Source organism: Capra hircus, chromosome 20 (genome assembly GCF_001704415.2).
Source record: "Capra hircus breed San Clemente chromosome 20, ASM170441v1, whole genome shotgun sequence".
Taxonomy (NCBI): Eukaryota; Metazoa; Chordata; class Mammalia; order Artiodactyla; family Bovidae; genus Capra; species Capra hircus.
Genome location: NC_030827.1, coordinates 62,146,575 through 62,172,674, shown reverse-complemented (window position 1 = coordinate 62,172,674; position 26,100 = coordinate 62,146,575). Strand labels below are relative to the sequence as shown.

The window sequence follows — 26,100 nt, the reverse complement described above, 5'->3', positions numbered from 1 at the left end:
CATGGGGATGACCCAGCGAGATGTTATGGGGAGGGAGGTGGGAGGGGGGTTCATGTTTGGGAACGCATGTACACCTGTGGAGGATTCATGTCAATGTATGGCAAAACCAATACAGTATTGTAAAGTAAAATAAAGTAAAAATAAAAATTAAAAAAAAAAGAAAGAAAGAAATGAAAAGAAAAAAGAAAGAAAGAAAGAAAGAAAATCACCACCTGTTGGATCAGTAGACCCAGGGATTGAATCCAGTATTTCCAATAATCCAATAATCCCCTAAAATTCCCTCAGAGACACAATGGACTGCTTTAGTTTTAATCATAAATACTCACCATAGAGCATTTTTTATAGCACATGCCAAAAATCAAATATACAGTTTATTCCAATGCCAAAGCAATTTAGAACTGCTGCAGGCTTAAAGTAATACTTTCCTCTTTTTCTCCTCCATGGACACACCTCAAGGATAGGGTGCCCATGACTGATACCCTCCCGTCAGCACTGGCCTCTGGTGGTGTGGGAGCTGTGGACGGCTTTGGGTTACCAGCAGGTACAAACCAGCCAGCCACAGCTACACCCCTGCTCTCCCTCTGGGCTGCAGCACAGTGGGTGGGCAGAGACACTTAATGTCTACAGTGTTGATTATCTTTTTGTGCTTGGTTTCAATTCTGATTGCCCTCACCAGGGATTCCCTGAATTATATTGGGGATGAACAGAATATGAAGAATGAGGAGGACAATGAACCTCTGCAAAGTGTATTTGTGGTTACAGTGATCAAGAAGTGAAGGAGGAGGAAATCTTAAAAGCAAAGAGAAAAAAAAAAAACAGATAAGAAGTAACGGAGAAAGAAAAGTAGTGCTAACTGGAACCTGTTTTGTGGGGGCGGGGCTGGGGACGGGGGAGGTTTCCTTACAAGTTATTCTGCTGTGCACCAAACACTTTAATTCTCTGGATAAATACGATGTTGATCACCCTTGAATCTTACCTCACCTGCACATCTACATTTAATCAGCCAGCACATCAATCAGCTCCAATATCAAAGCATCTTCAGAATCCTGCTCCACGGCCACTGCTGCGCCCACAGCACGGCATCTCTTGTCTCTTAATCGGTCTCTCTGCTTCTGTCCTCATTCTGAAACCAAGCCGGACCCTGTGGGGCTCCTGGGCACAAAAGCCTTTCTATGTCCCCCAGTTTTCTTGTTTATAGCAAACAGGCTTCATTCAGCCTCCAAGACCTTCTCTGAGTTCTAAAGGGTGGGTGCAAACAGTTTCTGATTAGGGAAGAGAGGGGATGCAAAGGATTGGACATGACTGAGCGACTGAACTGAACTGGGGATACAAAGACAAAGGCGGAGCAGCCAAGAAACCATAGTGCAGCCCTGGGGCAGGGTGCTGCCCCTACCAGGTCAAAGACGCTAACTGTATGCTGCCTGTCAGAAGGTTAGTGCTGCTGACTCCCAATTACCCAACCACCAACCAGAAGAATGTGGTTATGCCCTCTGAACCATCACTATAAAGCTCCTCACCTCCCACTCCTGGTCAGGACACAACACACTTCTGTGGGCATTAGCCTGCTATGGCTCCTCTTGGCTGGCAGAGCCACAAAGCTCTTTTCTGCTTCACCCAAAACTCTGCCCTTGGGATTCAATTTGGTACTGGTGTACAGAGATGGGATTTGGGCTACAATTCCCCCACATTTCAGGGAAGCTCCAGTGATTCTCCTAAGATGTACATCAGCGCACACGTCCACCACTCTAAGACCTTGCACTGTACTCAGAGTCAGACTTGAGGTCCTGATCACAGCATCTGCCTGGGAGCTCTTCCTTCTTTGTCGCTTGGCCGAGTGCTACTCATCTTTCCTGTCTTTTTCACAGGCAGGCTTCCCCTGCCTGCTGCCCAGGTGAAACGCCTTTGTTCTATGCTCCTTCATTGAACAGTTTCGTAATTCTCACCCCACTTATATTACTTGCTTCCTGCCCCCTGGCATCTGGTTATGGTCATTCCACACTCTGGTCATGGAGCATCATGCTATCCTGGGGAAGAGCTAGAGGCTGGGCAGCTGGCCTGCAAGAAGGGTGGCTGTGGGAAGGATGGCCATCCATGCGAGCTGACAAAGTGAAGGCAAACTCTGATTAGGGTTAGGAGGAACCAGGCAGATGCCCTTGGCCAGCTGTGTCTGCACTCAGACGCACAGGCTGGCAGCAGACAGCGCTGGGTGGTTCCACGTTTCCGCCCAGGGCCGATTTTGGTCTGTGGCTAAATCCGCACGGCTGCTTGTGGCTGATTCCTTTGCTTGTCAAATGGGTGATAACTTTCTAGCACGGGAAGGAGACAGAAGGACTAAGTGACAGCAATGCTAATGTACTGTAGCCACAGAGAGGACGTAAAAGTGGAAGCCTGCACCCAAAGCAGATGCCAGCTGACCACTCTTCCAGCCCTGGTCCATAGAGAGTTCAGTGACAGAGCAGGCCACATTCGTATCTCGTTAAAGGAATTTCAGGCAAGAGACTCTGCAGTTGGAGGCAGTGGGGATTCTTGGGGAGCCAGGGAGAAGGATGATCACAGGAGGAGGACACCCCAGGAATACCTCCAACCTATCTCTTAGAAGGTCCTGATTTCTATAATATAATGTCTGTATTTATTGGCATTCATTTGTAATGCATGGAAGTATTTTATGCTCTGAAAGTCAGTCTGGGGAGTAGAAAACCTTTGGTGTCAAATTTCAGCTCTGATAATTATCAACCTTACCTTGGGCAAAACATTTACCTTCTCTGACCTTCAGTTTGTCCATCTGTAAAGTGGGCTCATGTTTTGAGACAATTGGACAAGGTAAAGTCTGTAAGAGGATGAGGTGGTTGGATGGCATCACCGACTCAATAGACATGAGTTTGAGTAAACTCTGGGAGCTGGTGATGGACAGGGAGGCCTGGCATGCTGCAGTCCATGGGGTCGCAAAGAGTTGGACACAAATGAGCGACTGAACTGCATTGAACTGAAAGTCTGTAAAGTACTTAGGAGCTTACGGAGACCCAACATTCAGCCCTCACCTCTTCCCTGATCATTCCCAGTAGCTCCCCAGACTTTCACTGCATTTACAGGATGGTTACTATACAGGGTCAGCAGCCATCAGCTGAAGCAAGTTTCCGATCAGTTCAGTTTCCTATAGGCCAAGTCTTATGCCAAGCTATTAATATTTATGTGCATGACTGCAAGGGTAAGGTTAGTTAGGACTTTGTTCAATGCAAAATTCGGTGGGGTGGGTACCAAAAACATTCACTAATCATCAGAAATAAGACACTCTTAAAATCTGGTAAACTATAAGTAATAAAATTTATCACCTTAGACATTTTTTAGTGTACAGTTCAGTTAGGTACTTTTACATTGTTTTACTAAATAATATTTTAATGCAATATTTCTCCATCAAAATTAGAGGAAAAAAATCCATGATGAACACAATATCAAAATTTTATTTATTTTTTTAATTTATTTTTTAAAATTAACTAGTCCTTATGGAACAACTTTGCCTGTCTGTTATTAATGTCAGTTCTCTGGTGCTTATAGGCATTGGTGTTCTAGAATGCTGGTACTAACAAGATCATTTCCTGTTTTATTCTTTTTGATATTTTAATTTTTTTGGCCTCATCACGCAGCTCATGGGATCTTAGTTTCCTGGCACAGGGATTGAACTTGGCAGTGAAAGTGCTGAGTCCAAACCACTGGGCCACCAGGGAATTCCTCCAAATATCAAAATTGTAAATAAAAGAGGGCTCTAACTTGGCATGTGAGTTTGAGCAAACTCTGGGAGATAGCGAAGGACAGGGAAACCTGGCGTGCTGCAGTCCACGGGGTCGCAGCGAGTCGGACACGACTTGAGAGTCTGAGCGACAATAACCCAGCACAGCTCAGCCTTGCTTGCCTCACCCTCATCCCAGCCCTGCACGGCCACCACCACCGTCGTTCACGGAGAAACTGAGGCCAGGAGAGGCCACCTTGGGTGCCCAAGATCGTGCAACTAGCACGTTTCCGGTCACATCTGGATTTGAAGCCAGCAGCCTCTTGGTTTGGACTTTACGCTTAACAATGATCTCCCGTCCCAACATCACACCTATCGCAAAGACAATGTGTCGAAGTTTCATGCATGACCTGGACGGGCCCAGGCGCAGCACACAGAGCCAGCGGCCTCCCGCCTCCATGGGCTCCTCTGCCTGCTCCACGATTCCTGCAGCTGGCCTCTCCTCTGCCCTCACCCATCCTCCTCCCGGTGGGCACAGCACAGGGAACACGGTGTCTGTAACTGCCTACCCTCCCGGGGGTCCCCGTGGCCTACAAAAGTCAAGAAACCTCTTTGAAATGACTCCCCCTCCCAATGCTTCTCAATCGGCTCCCAAAAGACCGTTGCAGGGGCCTCTTGGGTCCTTCCCCGCCAACCGCATCCTGACTAGTCCCCCTCAGCCACTTGCCCACCCCAGTCTGTCCCCTCTAGCCCTTCCCCTGAAAGCTCACCTGCCTCCCAGGGCAGGCCCTGGCAGGCTTCCTGAAGTCCTCCACGTGGGATCTGTGATTCCTTCACTCAGAGCCCTCCAGATATTCTACGTACACATTTGGCATGGCACTAAGTACACGCATTATGCGCTATAGCTCAGAAGCCTTTCTATCCTTATAGCCATGAGTATCATGTCTTATGGGGCTTCCCAGGTGGCGCAGAATCCCTGTAGCTCAGATGGTAAAGAATCTGCCTGCAGTGCAGGAGACCCAGGTTCGATCCCTGGGTCAGGAAGATCATCTAGAGAAGGGAACGGCAGTTCACGCCGGTGTTCTTGCCTGGAGAATCCCATGGACGGAGGAGTCTGGCAGAGTACAGCCCGTGGGGTCACAAAGAGTCAGACACGACTGAGCGACTAACACTACGACACTACTACCAGTGACCAGAAGAATCTGCCTGCAATGTGGGAAACCCAGGTTGATCCCTAGGTTGGAAAGATCCCCTGGAGAAGGGAAGGGCTGCTCACTGCAGTATCATGTCTTATTCGTGTCTTACGTCTTATTTATGCGTGTTTCTCTGGTACCTGGGCACATACTAGAAATTTAATATATGTTTGTGTGGAACAACAGATGTCACCCATGTTATTTACGCTGTTCATTTAGCACTTGGCCAAGGAGGCAATGAAGATATGGTTACGACTCTTCTCATTATTTGCAAATAAGATGGGCTGGCTGCAGGGTTGAGTGCTAACTGGCTGATTCCTAGGAAGTAGTATCATGGCAGAGCATTCTACTTGGATTCAGAAAGTCCAGGTTTAAATCCTGGCTCACAGGTTATACCATGAGCTCTGAGACACATTGCTAAACCTCTATATGCTGCATTTTCTTTTATTTAAAATGGGTGGGGGGACATACACAAGAATCTATCATATGTAAAGTTCTCATGAGAATGAGGTGATGTTTAGCCTCCATATTTATTATCTAGCTTTGCTGATAAACCAATAAATGAGTGGGATGAAGAATTCAGCATCTTAAGAACCTGGGACAGTAAGAGCAAAACACAAAGACAAACTGAACTAAACAGAAGAAAAGAAATTCTGCCATTTGGTCAAACTGATGGATGTGGTGGTTTTATTTATCAGAAATATCACAAACACTCACACTGGAGAACAAGCAGGTAGATGGCTCTAACAAAGCAACGGATCTGGGGAAACTGATGATCATGCAAGGAACATTATTTCTGCAATTGGCAAGATTTTATGAGCAGCCAGGGGAGTTAAAAGGTTCCTTGCTTTGGTGAAAATTAGTATGGGACACTTTTTAGGTAGCTGCAAAGCATCAAAAGGACCTTCATGAATTCAGTCATTCACTCATTCAGTTAAAAGCTATTTACAGGGGTCTGTCAGGGCCAGAGGGTGTTCTGGGGCAGGACAATCTATGATGATGAAAGACAGGATCCTCGTATAGATAAAAGATGTAGGTCGTTGGAGCAACTGACCTGACACACACAAATACACAGGCAAAGACATCGCTTCAAGTGGTCAGAAGATCTGATCAAGAGCCCAGGGTGCTTTGAAAAGCCGTTAGGGAGGGAGGATGTTAAGGACGGTCTCTCTGAATAGAAGATATTTAAATGGAGGCTTCCCAGGTGGCGCTAGTGACAAAGAACCTGCCTGCCAATGGTAAGAGACGTGGGTTCGATCCCTGGGTTGGGAAGATTCTCTGCAGGAGGGCACGGCAACTGACTCCAGTATTCTTGCCTGGAGAATCCCACGGACAGAGGAGGCTGGCAGGCTATAGTCCATAGGGTTGCACAGGGTCGGACACGACTGAAGCAACTTAGCATGCACAGATACTGAGCCTAAAGGTAAAGAGGAGAAAATAAAGCCTTCCAGGTGTTGGGAGTCACATACAAAAGTCTTGAGGTAGGAAAGATCAGCGTGTAGAACAGAAAAGAGGCTGGTACTGCAAACATAAGGAGGGCAGAGGGGTCCACGGTGGAGCTGGAGACTCGGAGGGTCTGGCCAGCTTTGACTATGAAACTGCCGTGAGTTCTTACCAGTCTTCAGAGTTTTAAAGTGAACAGTAACACCCACATAGTGCCTTTCTTCTAAGGACTCATGCAGAGTAATATAAAGATAAACAGCCTTAATAATCCAACAGTTGAAGAGAAAACCTCTCTGGAATGAATAGACAAAAGAGGAGGCAAACTATTTTGCGAGAAAGAGAAAAGTCTGGCTCAGAAAATACAATGGAATGGACACATAAAATGGGTAGGTTAACAGTTTGACAGTCCTCAGAAAGTTATCCATGAAAGACTGTTGCTGTTCAGCAGCTAAATTGTGTTCAGCCCTTTGAGACCTCATGGACTACAGCATGCCAGGCTCCTCTGTCCTTCGTTATCTTTTGGAGTTTACTCAGATTCATGCCCATTGAGTCGGTGATGCTTTCTAACCATCTCATCCTCTATCACACCCTTCTCCTCTTGCCCTCAATCTTTTCCAGCATCAGGGTCTTTTCCAAAGAGTCGGCTCTTGGCATCAGATGGCCAAAGTACTGGAGCTTCAGAATCAGTCCTTCCAATGAGTAATTAGGACTGATTTCCTTTGGGATGGACTGGTTTGATCTCCTTCCAGTCCAAGGGACTCTCAATAGTCTTCTCCAACACCACAGTTCAAAAGCATTAATTCTTTGGTCCTCAGCTTTCTTTATAGTCCAACTCTCACATCCATACATGACTACTGGAAAACCAGAGCTCTGACTAGATGGACCTTTGTCAGCAGAGTGATACCTCTGCTTTTTAACACTGTCTATGTTTGTCATAGCTTTATAATCCAGCAATTCTGCTCCTAAACATATGCCTACTAAAACAATGAAAACAGAGGCTCAGACAAATACCGAGACATGTTAATACCAGCATTAGCCACAGTAGCCAGAGGGCAGACACAGCCCCAGTGACCACTGATGGATGAATGGATAAACAGAACACAGTATATCCAAGCAAAGAAACATTCATTAGTCCACTATAAAAAAGAAGAAAGTACTCTTCCTGCTGCAGCATAGATGACCCTTGAAAACATTACGCTGAGTAGAGGAAGCCAGTCACAAAAGGCTATATGTTCCAAGACTTCATTTAAATGAAACATTCACAATAAGTAAATCCATAATGACAGAACACAGACTGCTGATCACTAGGACCAGCAGGAGGGAGAATGGATCCAGCTACTAGGTCCAGGATTTCTCTCTGGGGTCCTGAAAACATTCTGGAACCACACACAGGTGACCGCACTACACTGTGGACGAACTAAATGCCACTGGATTGTTCCCTTTTAAATGGTTCATTTTATGTTGCTGTTGCGTTCAGTTGCTGTCATGTCCATATGTTTGCGACCCCATGGACTATAGCCCGCCAGGCTCCTTTGTCCATGGGATTCTCCAGGCAAGAATACTGGAGTGGGTTGCCATCCCCTCCTCCAGGGGAATCTTCCCAACCCAGGGATCTGACCCAGGTCTCTCGCATTGCAGGCGGATTGTTTATTGCTGAACCGCCAGGGAAGCCCAAATTAAAGCCTATGGAATATAAAAAGTTCCTATACAAAGAAGAAGAAGTTTAGAGGACCTGAGAGGTGACAGGCCTCCCTTTCTCCAATGGTATTTCTGTCTCAGCGGCTACTCGGGTGCTTTTGGCTCACAGCTTTGCCCTTCTGAGCTGTGGTAGGTCCCCTGCTGGCCTCCGCAGGATACTCAGACACTTGTCTTCCAGAGTCGCAGGGGATCCTGGCTGACTGCTTGAGAGGAAACAGGAGGATAATCTGTCTCAATCACCTGTCTTCAAATAAGAAGGAGCCCTGTATAATCCTAATAAACCCCAGCTTGAGTTCCTTTGTGAGTTTCTATTCCCACGGGCTCTGGCTGTGGACACTTGGCTCCTTCTGATTTGGGAAGCACCAGCCTATTCATCTATTTCAGTTGCTTAAAAGTGACAGGAGTCAAGGACAAATGACATTTAATCAAGTTTGCTAGGCAGGATGACAGTGCTGCCTGCAGAGAAGAAATAAGTGAAGTTCCTTCATGTTCTAGGAAGAAACTTATCAGCACTGCCTTCATATGTGCTAAGGAAAAACAGCCCTTCAGGTCCTGATGAGATTCTAAGTAAACACCTGAAACCAGCTTCATCTAAAACATGAGAAGGAGGACTCACTCCACACAACAGGTCACAAGCCATGCTTCCTGGCAGGCTTCACAAGGGCATGGTGCTTTTGCTTCTCTGAAATAATTATTTTTTGCGTAAGCATCATTGGCTGCAACCACTTGACCTAAACTTGTGCAAAATAGAGAGCTCTTAGAGCCTTGAATACCAACTGCAATGACGGTGCTTTTATTCGGCAGGGCCCTCATTTGTTTATATAAATTAGCCTGCAATTACCAATTACATTGTTGGTCCAAAATAAGGTCAGGCCAAATGCAACCCTGGGAAGAACAGTTGTCTGGACACGACAGTCCAGACAGGGCTATTATGGAGAATTATGGGGGATGATTAATTAGGTGGCCTCTTCCTGGGGATTGCCATTCTCACATAACATCTTCGTGCTAACACAGCTACTTTCTGGCAATAAGTTACTTTAAGAGAAATGTAATTAGTTGTTGGGATTCATTAGCCCCAGTCCGTGTGTCCATGGCACAGCATCTCCTTGGTACTCAAGGGCCTGTTAACAGGGAATGATGATGTATTTGTATCTCTATGGGGTAATAACAAAGGACACAGGCTTAGTCTGAAGTCTTGGCATGTTTGTCCTTTCACTCAGTAGACTGAAAAACCAAAAGTGAATTTATGACACAGATTTATAGTAGAAAAAGCACCGTGTCCTGAAGCACTCGTGTGGACAGCTGTCAACCCGTTAGTGTGTTATAACTATTGCTTCTTTGGCTTAAACCTTTTGGAGGCAAGAAAATGTAGACCAAGCATGCAATCTAGACAAGGGTGCCCTCTTTTTGACTTTCCTTATTTTAGTGGGTACTTCCAGAAGCTTCTGCTGGCTCAGAATAAGAATTTTCTAATAAGAATTGAAAAGAATTATTTTTACTTTCAGTAGCTTCCCCAATTCTCAGGGTCTGGAATGAGCAACTTTCTAAAGGATGACAACGATCCCATCACAGAGAGACAACCTGGAGGTCCACGATGCAGGCCCACAAGTGATAACCCTCTGTGTACTCCCCACGTGCATCTCTGCTTCCTGTAATCCCCATGTGGCCATTGCTCTCTGAGTTCTGGGGGCCCATTTCTCATTCCTGCCTCCCACAGCTCCAAGGGTGATGGAGAGGAACCCAGGGGTCCAGCTATCCCAGGCAGCCTGCCCCGCAGCTGTCCATCAAACGCCCTGTAGCACACAGTCATGGACGTCTGCAGGAGGAAATCACTAACCCAGGAAAGGGGGCCTGTGAGAACGTTTCTCCTCCATTTCAAATGTTCTTGGTCACCTAAGGAAGAAATGAAATTTATTTGAAATATTCTTTGTTAATTAAGGAACAACTGGACTCAAGGAAGAGGATGAGGAGACCAGAAGACTTAAGCGACAGGCTGAGCAGGGCAGAATTGTACATCCAGCTCTTCACTCTGAATCTGTAAGACGGTGGCTAGGAAGGTGTCCTCTGAACTGGTGTCTTTGGAAAATGTTATTCATGGCTCTCCTTGCTTATGTTTCTCTTTTCTCCAAGGGCAAGCATAACCGCAAGCTGGAGATCTTCCCCAGTGTTGCTGAACATGGGCTAGCCTCCACCTCTTCCGTGAACTGGACTCATCCTCTGGGCTGTTTTGTTCCAACTCTGGTAAACACTGGCTCTATTTCAAAATAAATGTCATTTTGAAAAGGGAAAGGAGAAATGATATGAAAATACATGTATTAAAATATTGGAGAGGCTTAGTATGTAAGCAAGAAGTAAAACTGCCAAGCTCTTTCTTCTTGAGTTTATGATTAATAGACTTCTTTGCTTTTCCTCCAGGGAAGCTATTTCTGATGCACTGTGATATAATTTGGGAGGCAGAAGAAGGAAAAATTATATTTGTAATATCAAGAAGTTATGAAAGATTCTAAGAAGGAACCAATGGTTCCTTCTTTTACTTTATAACCCAATGGTTTATGTGAATAAATATGAAGCACCATTGTCTACCAATTAAATGAAAATAAACTTCTTCATTTAATCTTTTCTCAAAGGAAATAATCTGTTCATACTAATGGAAGATTTGACCATTCAGACTCTAACAGGAAGTATGACTACTCATACTGGAAAGATAAAATTTAAGATTCGCCACTCAGCCATTAAAAAGAATACATTTGAATCAGTTCTAATGAGGTGGATAAAACTGGAGCCGATTATACAGAGTGAAGTAAGCCAGAATGAAAAACACCAATACAGTATACTAACACATATATATGGAATTTAGAAAGATGGTAACGATAACCCTGTATGCAAGACAGCAAAAGAAACACAGATGTATAGAACAGTCTTTTGGACTCTATGGGAGAGGGAGAGGGAGAGGATGGGATGATTTGGGAGAATGGCATTGAAACATGTATAATATCATACATGAAACGAATTGCCAGTCTAGGTCTGATGCAGGATACAGGATGCTTGGGGTTGGTGCACTGGGATGACCCAGAGAGATGGTATGGGGAGGGAGGTGGGAGGGGGTTCAGGATTGGGAACACGTGTACACCTATGGCGGATTCATGTTGATGTATGGCAAAACCAATACAGTATTGTAAAGTAAAAAAAAAAAAAAAAAAAGATTCGCCTTCCTTTTAAAAGAAGTCCATATTTGCAACCAAATTCTAGAATAAGTAATTAAAGACAAATTTTAGCTAGATCCTGTACATTTTTAAAATTAAGTGGATCAGAATTTTCAGAAATAAGTAATGAAAACTTTAAGAAGGAAAAGCATGATGAGGTATTTTATATTAATCATTTACACTTAAGGTGAATTCAAACTCTCACTTTCTCTAGCTTAGGGAAATAAAATAATGTTTTGGGAGAAGATATCTACTATTTCATGGAACATAAATGCCAGGAAGAACCCAGTGAAATTATAGTTAGTTTTCTTGGGGGCACAGAAAGGTCTTCAGAAAGAAATGAAAACTGAAGTTTTTTTTTCATACTTTTCCTAATAGAAAAGATAAGAGAAATGCAAAATCCTGAAGAGAGAGAAAGCTTCAGGGCCACAAGATGTAACAATAAACCAACTAAAAGCAAAAAGCTTGTTCAGCCATGAAAATATTGAAAAAAAAAGATATGGCTTTCCAAGGCATGATTTAGGAAAAGCACACTGCCATTCATCCAGTTTCGTGGTAGCCTAATGGAACTCAAAGGCATCAGGCTGTTTTCGACGACACTGTCCATTGCTTTCAATGGCCAACTCCATAGACTGTGTCTAGCCCCTGCTCTCATGCCTCATGCCTACCAGAGGGCTTGTTGTTGCTTAGTTGCTAAGTCGTGTCTGACTTACCCAATGGACTGTAGCCCACCAGGCTCCTCTGTTCACGGGATTTCCCAAACAAGAATACTGGAGTGGGTTGCCATTTCCGAACCCGCATCTCCTGCATTGGCTGATGTATTGTTTACCACTGAGCCACAGGGAAGCCTATCAGAGGGCTTATCACATTGTAAAAAGAATAGATGTTGAGAGAATAAAACTTGCAGTCAATATAACTAACTCCTCTTGTTTGGATTCTCTACCACCAAGCGACCTTCTGATCCACGTGTGGCTTTTGAGCGGCTAGACTAGAATGAACCAAAGCACTGGCAAAGGGTTAGGCTTATGGAACATCCATGAAATAACACAAGAGCATCACGGATCGATGCCAGCTGTCCAGCGACTGTGCCCTGAAATCTGTTACTGTGTTTGCCCTTCTGCAGAGACCTCACCTCCCATGGATGATCCCAGTCAGTAACTGAGCTTGGCAGCAGCAACAAGGCAAGCCCATTCCTGGTAAATGTGGAACTCCTTGGAAGGATGGCTTGGGCTCTGAACTCTCCACTGGCCCCTTAGAGTCTAAGACATTTCAATCGTGCTTCCTCCCTCCCTCCCCTTCTTCCTCCCTTCCTTCCTTCCTCTTTCCCTTCCTTCCTTCCTTCTTCCCTACCTCTATCCTTCCTTCCTGTCTCCCCTCCTTCCTTCCTTCCCTTGGGGTCAGACCTGCATCACGGTTTCATGGCTCCAAGCCCCTCTGGTTCCCGCCCAGTTTTCTTCTCGGGTGTTGCCCCTGATTAAATATCTCGCATGGATTCTAATTCTAACATGTCATCTGCATCTCCATGCTAGCGTACGCTTCTTATGGGACCCCAGCTGAGTCAGCATCATCTCCTCTGTGTAAACAAACACATGTGTTCTTCAGCTGTTTGTCATCTCTGGCTTATGAAATATGGTGAAGTGGGAAGAACCCAGCTGTAGCATTCTGCATCCTGGGGCTTAACATCACTGTTCAGTCTCTCACAAGCTGTGTGACTTGGGGTAACTTCCCTGGAGAAGGAAATGGCAACCCACTCCAGTATCCTTGCCTGGAAAATCTCATGGACAGAGGAACCTGGTGGATTGCAGTGCATGGGGTCGCAAAGAGTCGGGCACGACTGAGCGACTAACACACAACACACAATCTTGCCCTTAGGGGTATCAGCTTCTGAGTTTGTAAAATAGGGTAGGAATTCCCACCTCAGCAGACTATTGGGACAATTTGCTTAAAGGAGCACAGTGCATGATGGGCTTGACTCACTGGAAAAGCCCCCGATGCTGGGAAAGATTGACAGCAGAAGGAGAAGAGGGCAGCAGAGGACGAGATGGCATCACCGATGCAGTGGACATGAACTTGGGCAGACTTCAGCAGATGGCGAGGGATAGGGAGGCCTGGTGTGTTGCAGTCCATGGGATCACAGAGTTGGACTGGGCAACTGAACAACAACAACATGCGTAGCGTGTTCAGTCATAGCCAACTCTTTGTGGCCCCATGGACTACAGACCACCAGACTCCTCTATTCAAGGAACTTTCCAGACTCCTCTGTCCATGGAATTTTCCAGACAACATTACTGGAGCAGGTTGTCATTTCCCACTCCAGAGGGCCGTCCCGACCCAGGGATCAAGCCCATGTCTCCCGCATCTCCTGCACGGGCAGGGGGATTCTTTACTACTGTGACATCTGGGCTTCCCAGTAGATGCTAAAATGAGCACTGACTTCCTCCTGATGGTCTTGCAGCTTGAAGGTCAAGTTTCCTAACATGTAAAGACAAAGGCCAGGACCTAGAGCCTATGGTGTTCAAGGGTGATGCCTTCTTTGAGGATACCTCCTTTGGGGATGGTTTTTTCGGGGGGATTCCAACTTGAGGTCAGCTAGCAAATACCCTAGCCATGCTTTACTTTTTTTTTTTTTTTAACCATTTCATCAAGGACATCTAGGCCAAACCACTCCTTTACAGCCATGGTATTTGACGCCAAGATAATGTAGCCTAGTTTCCCTCAGGACAATGGACAAGACATATCAAAGCTAAAGCTCAAATCAGATCTCCTAATTCCAAATCAAAGGTCATTTCATGTACATGCAATAATTAGGATTTAAGATGAATAGATTTCCTAAGATTCCTCTTTGTTAAGTTACTGATTTCATCAAAGTATAAGAATGAAACATAGTTCAGTAGGTAAACCCCAATTCAAGAACAAATTCACTAATTGGCTTTTAGGATTCTTATGTTGCTATATAATTTCTTGAAGTTACATTAATGACAATGGAAAAAAGGAAAAGTGTCTGCCTGTAGCATATTTTTATGATTACTTCCACTTGAAAATAGAGACAAAAGGCTAACATTAGCTTATTTTTTTCCCCTGGCTGAGAAATAAGCTTGATTTTGGTTTTATTATACAATAAATTACAATATGCTTCACACTGGTCAACATGACCTTGCTAGAAGAATGTTTTATTAAAACTTATTTCCTAAAGTGAGAACAAACAGTGAAAGCCAACTATTAAGAGTTTTATTATCCCCTGAATTATGTCCTTCCCAAGCTCAGATGTTAGATCTTAACTCCCAGCTCCTCAGAATGTTACTGCATTTAGAAATGGTCTTTGAAGCAGTAATTAAGATAATATGAGGTTTGGGCCTGGGCCCTAATCCAATATGACTGGTGTCCTTAGAGGAAGAGGAGATCAGGATGTAGACCCACAGAGGGAAGAGCAAACAAGGACACGGCCAGAAGGTGACCACATACAAGTTGAGGACCGAGGCCTCCGAGAACCAGCCCTAACCCTCAGAACTGGGAGACAATAAATTCCTGTTGTTTAAACCACCCTGTCTGTTATGACAGCCTGAGAAAGGTAATAAGGAGATAAGCCACCACCTCCTTCTGATCAGGCGGGAGGCAGTGAGCTTGAACCATGTGACGCTGGAGCCCCCATTGCCAATGGAGCTGCAGAGATGGGCTCCTAAGACCCCCTAGACCTTCTGCCCCCTGCAGATTCTTTTCCCATCGTTCAAAGAGGACCTTCATCGCTGAATCAGGGCTCAAGGATACCACTCATTCTGCAGCTGAAATAGACACACTGATCAGGAGTGGAGGACTGCTCAGGTGCTGGAGGAGCAGGTGGGGTTGGACGGAGGGTGGGTGGGGTGAGTGGCGCCACGTCTGTTCTCAGCATCCGCATGGACTACGCCCTTCCCTTTTCAGTACCTGAGCGAGAGTACTCTGTTCAGCAGCAGCACAAGACTGGGATAAATTCAGGGCTCATGCTACAAGATTTAAACATACTTCTAAAAGCAGATTCTTTTTATTAGATGCCTGATACTGGCAAGCGGCTGAATGTAAGGTAAAAATAATAACTCCTCTTCTTTCCTGCGTCTAATTCAAGAGTAAACCAGATAAAATAAATTTCCTAGGCGCTTTCTAGCCAGAGTGTGATTATCACTGGTATTACTTTGTGATGGGGTTTTCTCAAGGTCACTCCAGAATTAGCGGCACCAGGGGACCAAGCGTTCATCCATTATATGGGTTAAAATGACTAATTGAGGGTCTGAGTTTAATTATACTCATAAGCAAAGGCACAGTGCAGCTCCTTTGATGGCCTTAATAACATTCCCCTGTACACAAAGATAGATGGGAAAAATTAGGGTTGTATATTGTTGTCCTTTAGGACAAGATGCTGAAGTGGGAATAGAATAATAAAAGTAAAGAGATGGCTCGGCGGCACTAGGAAATGAGCTGTGGATGTTAGCAACACCAGCCTTATGCAAATACTTCAGCTGGAGATAAAGCCCTATGTGCTTGCGACTAAATGTAACACAGCCAGACAGTAAGGCCCATCTGAGTTGTCGTTTTGAGCAGGCAGACTTTTAAAAAGTAAATAAAGGATACTCAGGAAGGTTTTACCTGCAGTTCAGGATGAAATGATGATCAAGGCCATGAAGGGATCATTAGGATATTGATTTGTGATATTTTAAATGGAAAAACACAGTCATGCTTTGCACTAAATCCTGAAAGCATTCATTCTGTACTCAGCCATGGGAATGGAACACCTTAAATGAGACTTAAGTCATGTCACACGCTCTGTATGAGACACAGAATGACTGAGGGCTGTCACACGTGCATGCTAAGTCGCTTCAGCTGTGTCCGACTCTTTGCAACCCTAAGAATTGTAGCCCCCCAGGCTCCTCTGCCCATGGGATTCTCCATGGCATGGGTGGCATGCCCTCCTCCAGGGCATCTTCCTGACCCAGGGATCGAACCCACATCTCTTTTGTCTCCTGCACTGGCAACTGGTTTCTTTACCACTAGCGCCACCTGGGAAGCCCACGGGCTGTCATGGTACCCAACAAGTTCAAAGCCAGCAAGTCCTCGTGACCTTCCTCATGAGCATGCATGTGTTCAGGTGTGTCTGACTCTTTGTGACCCCATGGACTGTAGTCCACTGGGCTGCTCTGTCCATAGAATTTTCAGGCAAGAACACTGATGTGGATAGTCATTTCCTACTCCAGGAGATCTTTCAGAAGCAAGTTCTAAGTCAGGAGGGAAAGAAAGGGCAGCTCATAAATGGGTAGAAACCATGAGCCTCAATTCCTCTCTTGCTGGGAGATGCTCATTTAACAGCTGCCAGTCAAAACGGTTGGACTTGAATGTCTTTGGCTGACTCATCCTCACCTGGCCTTGCAGAGCCAATTCTGCTGCAGGAGGTGAGTTGCTGTGAGCCTGAGCTATGGAGGGGAATGCCCTTGGTTTAGAGAAGAACGACTTTCTGGACTTCCCTGGTGGCTTAGTGAATAAGAATCTGCCAGCCAACGCAGGGGACACCAGTTCAATCCCTTGTCCAGGAAGATTCCACATGTTGCAGAGCAACTGAGCCCGTGGACCACAACTACTGAGCCTGTACTCCACAAGAGAAGTCACTGCAGTGAGAAGCCCACACAGAGCAACAAAGAGTAACCCCCGCTCGCTGCAACTAGCGAAGGCCCACAAGCAGCAATGGAGACCCAGCACAGCCAAAATAAATACAATTTTAAAAATAAAAAGAGAATTGACTTTCTATCTGGATCTGCCGCTATCAGCTTGGTGTGTGGGAGCTGTCTGGGGACAGAGAGCCTCTCTAGGTTATTCGCCCCTTTTTTCTCCTTGGGCTATATGCTCGGGTGCTTCCTCTACTTAGTGGGGTCTCTGGGTTCCTCACTAGTGTGACTGTATCAGGTTCCTAGGGCTACCACAACAAACTGCCACAAACTGAAGTGAAGTCGCTCAGTTGTGTCCAACTCTTTGCAACTCCATGGACTGTAGCCTACCAGGGTCCTCCGTCCATGGAATTTTCCAGGCAAGAATACTGGAGTGGGTTGCCATTTCCTTCTCCAGGAGACCTTCCGACCCAGGGATAGAACACGGGTCTCCTGCATTGTAGGCAGATGCTTTACTGTCTCAGCCACCAGAGAAGTCCACCAAAAAAACTAAAAAAAAAAAAAAAAAAAACTCGTCACAAACTGGATGTCTAAAAACTACAGAATGTTATTCTTCCATAGTTCTGGAGGTTAGGAGTCCAAGATCAAGGTGTCAGCAGGGCTGTGATCTCTCTGAAGGCTCTGGGGAAGAAGCCTTTGCCTCCTTCTAGCTTCGGGTGGTTGCTGGCAGGCCCCGTCATTCTTGGGCTTACAGCTACATCACTCCATTCTCTGCCTCTGTCTTTACGTGGCTGTCCTCCCCCAGTGCCCTTCTGTGTGTATAAGTCCTCTTCTCGTAAAGGTACCACTCACTAGACATAGGGTTTACCCTAATTCAGTGTGACCTCATCTTTTTTTAAAATATCATTGGAGTACAGTTGATTAACACTGTTGTGCTCATTTCCAGTGTATAGTAAGTCAGTCACATGTATCTATTCTTTCTCATTTTGATTTTTAGCAGGATACTGAATACAGTTCCCCATGCTCTACAGTATGACCCTGTTGTTTATCCATCCTATATACAAGAGTTTGCATCTGCTAATCCGAAACTCCCAATCTGCCCCCTCCCCACACCCCTCACCCCTTGGCAACCACAAGTCTGTTCTCTCTGTGAGCTTCTCTTTCATACATAAGTTCATTTGTGCTATATTTTAGATCCCACATATGAGTGATATTCAGATGGTAAAGAATCCACCTGCAATGCAGGAGACCTGGGTTCGATCCCTGGGTTGTGAAGATCCCCTGGAGGAGGGCATGGCAACCCACTCCAGTATTTTTGCCTGGAGAGTCCCATGGACAGAGGAGCCTGGCAGGCTACAGTCCATGGAGTCACAAAGAGTTGGTCACAACTGAGTGACTAAGCACAGCACATATGGCATTTGCAGTGTGACCTTATAATTTAATAATTATATCTGCAAAGACCCTATTTCCAAATAGGGTCACACTCTGAGGCGTCAGGTTGACACAGATTTGGAGGGACACTTATCCAACCTATCCCAAAGGACACTTATCCAACCAGTCCATCCTAAATGAGATCAGTCCTGAATGTTCATGGGAAGGACTGATGTTGAAGCTGAAACTCCAATACTTTGGCCACCTAATGCAAAGAGCTGACTCATTTGAAAAGACCCTGATGCTGGGAAAGATTGAAGGTGGGAGAAGCAGGGGATGACAGAGGATGAGATGGTTGGATGGCATCACCGACTCGATGGACATGAGTTTGAGTAAACTCCAGGAGTTGGTGATGGACAGGGAGGGCTGGAGTACTGCAGTCCTTGGGGTCGAAGAGTCGGACACGCCTGAGTGACTGAACTGAACTGAACTATCCAACCTACAGCAGTGACCCCAGGCAAAATAAGCTTGCCCACAGGCACAGCCGGACTGATCTTCACTAGTGAGCCTTCAGTGTGTAGTTGGTCAACACACATTCTGGCTGAAGCTGATGATTCTTGCCAAATGTTATAGGAGGGTATTTCATCACATGGTGCGCAGTGAAACAATCACAGGTACAAAACTGAGTCAATTTCAAGGTCTATATCACCTGACTAAGGCCACAGGAAAGTGGTTTCCCTGGAGGAATCTTTAAGCATAAAGAGGAAAAAACCCCAACACGATAACTTCATGAATAATTAAGTCCTAGGCTGTTCTAACATCTTTTCATATTTATTTTAAGCCATATTTGTAAATTTTTAATTAAAAATTAAAGCTTTAATTGAGCAGAATAGGAACAAAAGACAAAATTTAAAAGGAGGAGAAAGAAGGGGGAAGTCAAGTGTTGCTGTGTGCGACTGGTTGGGGGGAGGATGAGGGCTATGAATTGTAGCCCCCCAGGCTCCTCTGAGCAGAGACGAAGGCTACGCCTGCCCATCACCCCCAGCTCTGACACCTGAGGCCCCCACCTGCCACTCCCTCCTGGAACCCCATAATCTATCATTCCTAACAACTCTCTCCTTCAACAAAATTTAAGAGAACTTTTTTTTTTTTTTCCATTTCTATCCTCTTTTCTTAGTGATGGGTAGACATTTCAGGAGCAACTAGATCAGCTTTTAAAAAATTTCATTTCTTACTCCCAACATGAATTTTAAGTGGAAGAGGACTATGGGCATTATCTTTTCATTTTATATTTTATATATGCTTAAATTTTGGCTATGTCAACGTGATATGCCATCTTCCCATGAAGCTTCACCATGCCTTTTTTAGAAAAGGCAAAGCCAAGGGGCTCTTCTCTGTAGAATGTTCTCAGTGAGTGCGTTAGAAGCTTGAGACTGGTGGGGCGGACACTGCCACTGATTTTGGTAAAACAGAGGAAAGGCTGGAGAAACTGGACAGAGTCTTTTAAGACATTTCAATTTGTATAAAGACTGGACAATGTGAGTGTTCTAGATCCTAGTTTACTAAGGCATAGGTCTTCTTTTTAACTTAAATCTCACTCTGATAAGCTCTTGAATATTTAAGAGTGGTGCAATTTGCATTTATAATCTTTTTTTTTTTTTAAATAAAAAGATGTACTCTTTCAGAATAGCAGTTGCTTACATTTTTCACCTTGGCTTCCTGTACTGAAATGACATAAATAAATTTGAATCCTGCTAGGAACAAAAGTTGAGAATAATGATATCAGATAATGATCTGACAAATTTACTTTACCTATCATACACCCCTACTGGAGTTATAAGCTACACTGAGCTAGGAAATACTATCCCAGGAAAAGAGTTTAATTTTTTTTTACATTTCATTTTCTTCATATATTCTTGAAACTGTAGCTGTAGAAACAAGCCAAAAATATGAACTCACTTTAAGTCATCAGTAAACAGATAGAGGAGTTTAAGAACTGGAAAAATAATGTCCACTGTATTATCTAGGACATGTCTTAAAGTGTAGTCTTTTAAAAAAAAGATACTCATCATACTAATTGTTTAAATTAAAATGTAAGACAGAGGTGGAGACAGGGGACTTCAGTGGGGGTAGGTGACTCTGCGTGGGGCTCCCGTCATCCATACTCCGGGTCTTAGCAGAGGAGAAGAGAAAGTGAGAAATAAGGGGGAAGGGGGAGACAACTGACAATTTAAGGCAAAAGGGATATTGGCCAAGTAGATGCCACTCAGAGAACGTCAAGAAGCAAATTAGAAGACCCAGCCCCTGGGAGAGTGCTGTGCATTCTTTGGTCGGGTGGTTGTCTGTGTTGCTCCAGCACAGACCTACAATGTCAGCTCTCTTAACACTGCATTTCCCATCTGTGTGGTGTAGTGGGCGGGCACGGTCTGGATCAGGAGTCAGGATGTGGATGAAAATACTGGCATCCTGACTTACGACACAGGACCTATTGAACTTATAATATATATGAGAATGAATGATGTATGTGAAGCAGAAGCTCCTGGACCTTGGAAGTCAGGAATTTTGTGAATAAAACTGCTCCTCTTAATTTTACATAAAAATCGGCACACTCTGTTGAACAAATGCAATTTATTGTCCTTTTTCACAAGATAAACTGGGTCCTACGTCATATACTTATGTTTTAGCCTGATTTCATGGAGTATGACAGTGGTGGTTATGACACATTGGAAAAGACTTGTAACATGCGACTTAGGCATTTTTATACAATTTAGGTAAATTTCAAGGGTAAAAAGATATGCAGATATTGGGAGGAAATGTATAAAAAATGCTAATGATGGTTATCTCTAGGGGATGAGGTTTATGGGTGATTGTTACTTATTACTTTATGCTTGCAAGTATTTCTAGTAGTCAGCAATAAATGTGTACTACTTGCAAAGTTAGAAAAGAAACAATAAATATATTTAAAAGTAAAAAAAGATTAAAGCTATAAATTAATGGACCAGATCAAGGTATGCAAATGTTACATAAACTCAGTATATCATCTTCTTGGGCAAATTCACTGAATCATTTTTTTATATAAAATATATATTGAGTACATAAAACTGACTAGAAGAACAGTTGCTGTAATTTTATTTTCTGCTTTAAGAAGCAGCAAAGCACCAAAATCTTTCTAAATATTGTGATAGAAAAGAAAATGTTTCTTGCAAAGGAATAAGCCCAGATGTGACTTATAAATTGAGATGATCTGCTTATTAAATTACATTTTAAGGACTATATTCAAATCATTTCTGCAGTCCCAGGAGGACTTTTGCTGAGTGCACTGCATTATCTTTAATTTTGCTCAGTTACGTGTGTTTCATATCCTCTTGTTTTGGGGGGATCTGATTTATTAAGCCTCAGTTACATACAAATAATGATATGTGCCATAAAACTTCTGTAACATTTAATAAAATATTGAAGCCATAATTTAAATAAGACTAACATAAAATGATAAAAATATTTCCGAAATAAAAAGCAGACCTAAAACAGCTATGGAGATAGCTCTCAGAGCTACAAACCAGTGATGGTTAAATTTAACTGAATGGAATAAAACATTGATATTTACTTTTGTCTACAGGAGGTACCTCAAAAATGAAGTCTGCAGGGCAGCCCATAAATTCACAGTGCCACCTTTCATGTCACTGCTCCCCTCCCTACCTGCTTTTACTCTGTCCTGTAAAATTGCTCCCAGACATAGCTGGTCATTATGTTCTCTTGGTAAAAGCTTCGCCATAGCTTTCTGCCCCTTAGAGATTCAAGTCTCCCCTTCTGAGCTCTGCTTTGACAGCCCTTTATCACCTAGAATGAAACAACTAAGCGAGCTGCATTTCTTAAAGTCTGCTAGGTTTGCAGATTGCCCACAGATCCTGGAGTTAAGTCCCCTACGTCAGCGTCAGGAGTGTGTGCTGATCTTTCTGGCCTCAAGGAGATCCCAAAGCATTGACTGGTGGAGCCCTTTCTCTGCCTGACCCCAGTCTCATCTGGTTCTTGAAAGCTTTTGTGACCACATTGGCTGAATAAGCCACTCCTTCCCCGGTTTTTCCTCCTGTACTATCCTGTGCACCAAGTCGCTCAGGCGTGTCCAACTCTTTGCGACTCCATGGACTGTAGCCCACCAGGCTCCTCTGTCCACGGGACTGTCTAGGCAAGAACACTGGAGCAGGTTGCCATTTCCTCCTCCAGGGGATCATCCTGACCCAGGGATCAAATCCACATCTCTTGTCTCCTGCACTGGCAGGAGACGTTCTTTACCACTAGTGCCAGCTGGGAAGCCCATTCTGAACTATCCTAATCATAATACTAGGACTCCCTGCATTGGTGTCATCGTCTTCCAAGGGATTAGAAGGTTAAGACGTTGGTTTATTTTTGGTTCCCTGGTCCCTTCCTGGCACACAGCAGGCACTTAGAAAATGCCCGTGGATGAAACGGGAAGGCAGGAACAGCATACAAAGCCACTTCTCTCACGTAAATAAAGATCTTGGTTTTGTTGAAAGAATTAAGAATGTCAATATAACCTCACATAGTAAAATCTAGACGCTTCCATCATGATATAAATATTTAAAACATTTTTTGTGTATTTTTCCAACACTGGTTCTAAGCAAATGGTAATAGAAATTTCCTGAAACCTTTCATCTGCTGAGTCTTTATTTGACAAATTCATTTTAGCCCTTTCCCAGAGCTGTTTTCTTCCCCTACTAGTCCAGTCTGCTCATTAATGTGGAATGACTCATAAACATATTTAAATAAGAGATTAAAAACTCCTATTTCTTTCTATAAGAAGGGAAATGTAATGGAGCAGGACCCTATGGGGTCCTTCCCAGAACAGACCCTCATCCATGTTGCCCACTGGCCTTTTGTCTGTAGAAAAACTTTAGTCAAAGAATAAACTTAATCAGAGAAGTAAGAAGAGGCAGAAAGAAAGGAAAACAGTCATGCAAGACAAAATAATACTTTAGCCATTAAACAAAGTCAAGGTCCTTTAGTTCCTCTTCGAGAACTATAGATAATATTCTGAGCCACGTCCTTCGAGCTGTTTTGAAGATACTGAAACTTCCACCAGTGGGAGAAGTTAACAGTATGCTGCCCACAAGCACGTAGACCCCAGACTGGTTGGAACCAGAAGGTTGATGATGCTGACTCCAGATTACCTCATCACCAACCAATCAGAGGATGTCCATGAGCTGATCACGCCCCGCTCCTTCAGCACTCTAAGACCCCTCACTACCCCTCTTCAGGGCGGGGCACAGTCTTCAGGGCATTAACCCATTGTGGCTGCCTCTGCCTGGCAAAGCAATACAGCTATTTCTTTCTCTCCACCCAAAACTGTCTCTGCCTTTCTATTTGGCACCAGTGAACAGAGGCTAAGTTTTGGCAACAGAAGGCGCTTAATGAATTAAGAGGGAAGTGAAATAGTTACCATATTTTGATAGACCTTACTTTGTCACTTGCATGATAAACACTGAAAAGTGGGGAAAACCCTAAACCTGGTTTCATGTGGGCCAAGAAAAGCCACTCAGGCTACAGGAAACTCTTTCTGAATCAGATGTCAGAAAGACATCTTTTTACTTTCTATGAGGTGGTCAGTCCTGGCTTGAAGCAGAAACAGCACTGGTCAAGCCTCTGTGTTTGTGAACTTGGCCAGATGACCTACAAAGGGGAGCCATGAATTTTCACTAGTCTGGTTTCTTCATCTGACTTTTATCAAATGAAGCTGAAAGTTCATATATCAGTAGCCTTCATCCTTAAATCAAACATCATGAATATATAATTGCATTACTATATAATTTACAGAGAATATTAACTGATGGAGCCAAACTGATCTTTATTAACTATATGTCTGCAATCGGTTCTGAAGCACTTCGTTCCACGATCCTCACTGGGAACAATGACACTCTTTACAAGTCAAGGATGTTAAGAAAGGAAAACCACCTGTAATGGTTGCATATAACAGAAATAGAAAAATGAGGTAGAAAGGGTCAGAAATGCCCACAGTTTTAGCTTTGGATGAGCTATATTTCTTCTAGTAGGGCAGGAGGTTTCTTAAGAATCATAAAAGGTTATAAAATGGATGTCTCAAAAGTGGGGTTTATTGAACTGTAAATTTGGCTTATGGTGGAGCCTACCCAGAGAAATCATGTCAAAAGGTCATTATTTCATGACCTTGAGGAAAAGCAAAATTGTTGGAGGGTTTCCTATTCCTGTCCATGAATGCAAGCTGATATTTATGGAGGCCAGCTCTCTTTAGCTCCCTTTATGGATGCACATTCACACACACACACACACACACACACACACACACACACACACACCTCTCAAGACTGGAGGCTCAGAGTACTGTTATAAATATTCATGAGAACTTTATTATTAATATCACTGAAGTGATTCTGTTTCTTCTCAGTTGAGACTGGCACTTACACCTAGAAGCTGATCAACTGGAAGAGAAGTGGCAGCTTTGAGGCAGCCCAGCTAAAGCAACTCTGTACATTTCACTTTTGAAATACAGACTATTTGCCTAGGTATCTTAAACCACATATATCCCACCATTAAGTTAAACTGGCAGAGATTCCTCACTGTCGTACAATGTGCAATATCCTTGGGAACACCGTTTCTAGAGATTAGAATTAGCATACCTTAATTATTACATTCTTTTTTCTAAGAGCAAAAACTAAACAGGACATGTAAAACATCTCAAGAGATTTCGATGAGGAGTTTCGAAAAAACACATTGGGAGATAATTACAACACATTTGCTACTTTTATTATTTAAAAAAGACATTTCACACCACAGGCCTTATTAAAGAGCTATTTTTAAGAATTACAAGCTCTAGCAGTCACACTGAAAATTTTTTAAAAATAAAAATAGATACCAGAGACAGTTACTGTGATCCCTATGTGTTTGTCATAGACTCCTCCAGCCAGTTGGTCTGCCTGGTTATGTCACGACACTTGTTGTCAATCAAAGAAAACTATATTTGGTTGCACTGACAACATTTATTTATGTATTTTTAACCTAAGATATAAGAAAACATGTTAAATAAGTCAAATTCTGGGGTAGGTACAGGGCAAAGGAAGATGAATATATCTCTTCAGTACCGCATTAGAAATGACTTCTGCTAGCTTCTTGCACTCTATTGCCATAAGAATATTCTAGGACATTCTGCTCCTCAGCAAAACAGCAATAAAGTTACAGAAACAAAAAGCACCTGAAGACGGGAGGGAGTGACGATGACGTGGGACTCACCTTAGGCATCCAGTGGCATTTCGCAGCACTTGTGAGGAATGCAGCTGTATCTTGCGATCATCCTGAAGAGGTGAGTTTTCCCAGCCTGAGTGTGGGATAATCACCGCGTTGGTCAGCACTGCCAGGGTGTCCTGGATAATTGGCATTTTGAGTGCATCGCAAGACGAGAGATTCCAAAGAACTCCTGCAAGATACACACAGAGTTTTGGATGGTCACCGTTTTCCTTAATCAAGTTAACAGCATAAGCAGGAGAGACTAAGATAGTGTAAGCACGTGTTCTAGAGTGTGCCCTTCACTTTAAAGCATTTGTGTGAACCCATTACAAAAGTGCTATGAAAATCTAACACGTAGGCAGAGGAACTGTAACATGATTATATTCATTCCATCATGGAGAGTAATTTAGGGTGAGAGCACCAATGGAATTGAGGATATCAACCCTGCTTCTATTCACAATTAGTACAATGAATCCAAGTCCCCAAATTCAAACCAAGACCAAAAAGTTCCAAAAGTGAACTGAAATGGACTAGTAAGACATCTGAAATAGACAAGGAAGACATCTTTG

At 43.8% G+C, this 26,100-nt stretch overlaps 1 protein-coding gene across 3 annotated transcripts in view; it reads right to left on the bottom strand.

The window, feature by feature from the left end:
• Positions 1-26,100, bottom strand: part of CTNND2 (catenin delta 2) — a 1,112,452-nt gene that overhangs the window by 169,002 nt on the left and 917,350 nt on the right. For all 3 annotated transcript variants that reach the window (XM_018065721.1, XM_018065722.1, XM_018065723.1), the window contains one exon: positions 25,538-25,721. In XM_018065721.1, coding sequence (XP_017921210.1) covers positions 25,538-25,721 — 184 coding nt within the window. The remainder of the gene's footprint in view (positions 1-25,537; positions 25,722-26,100) is intronic.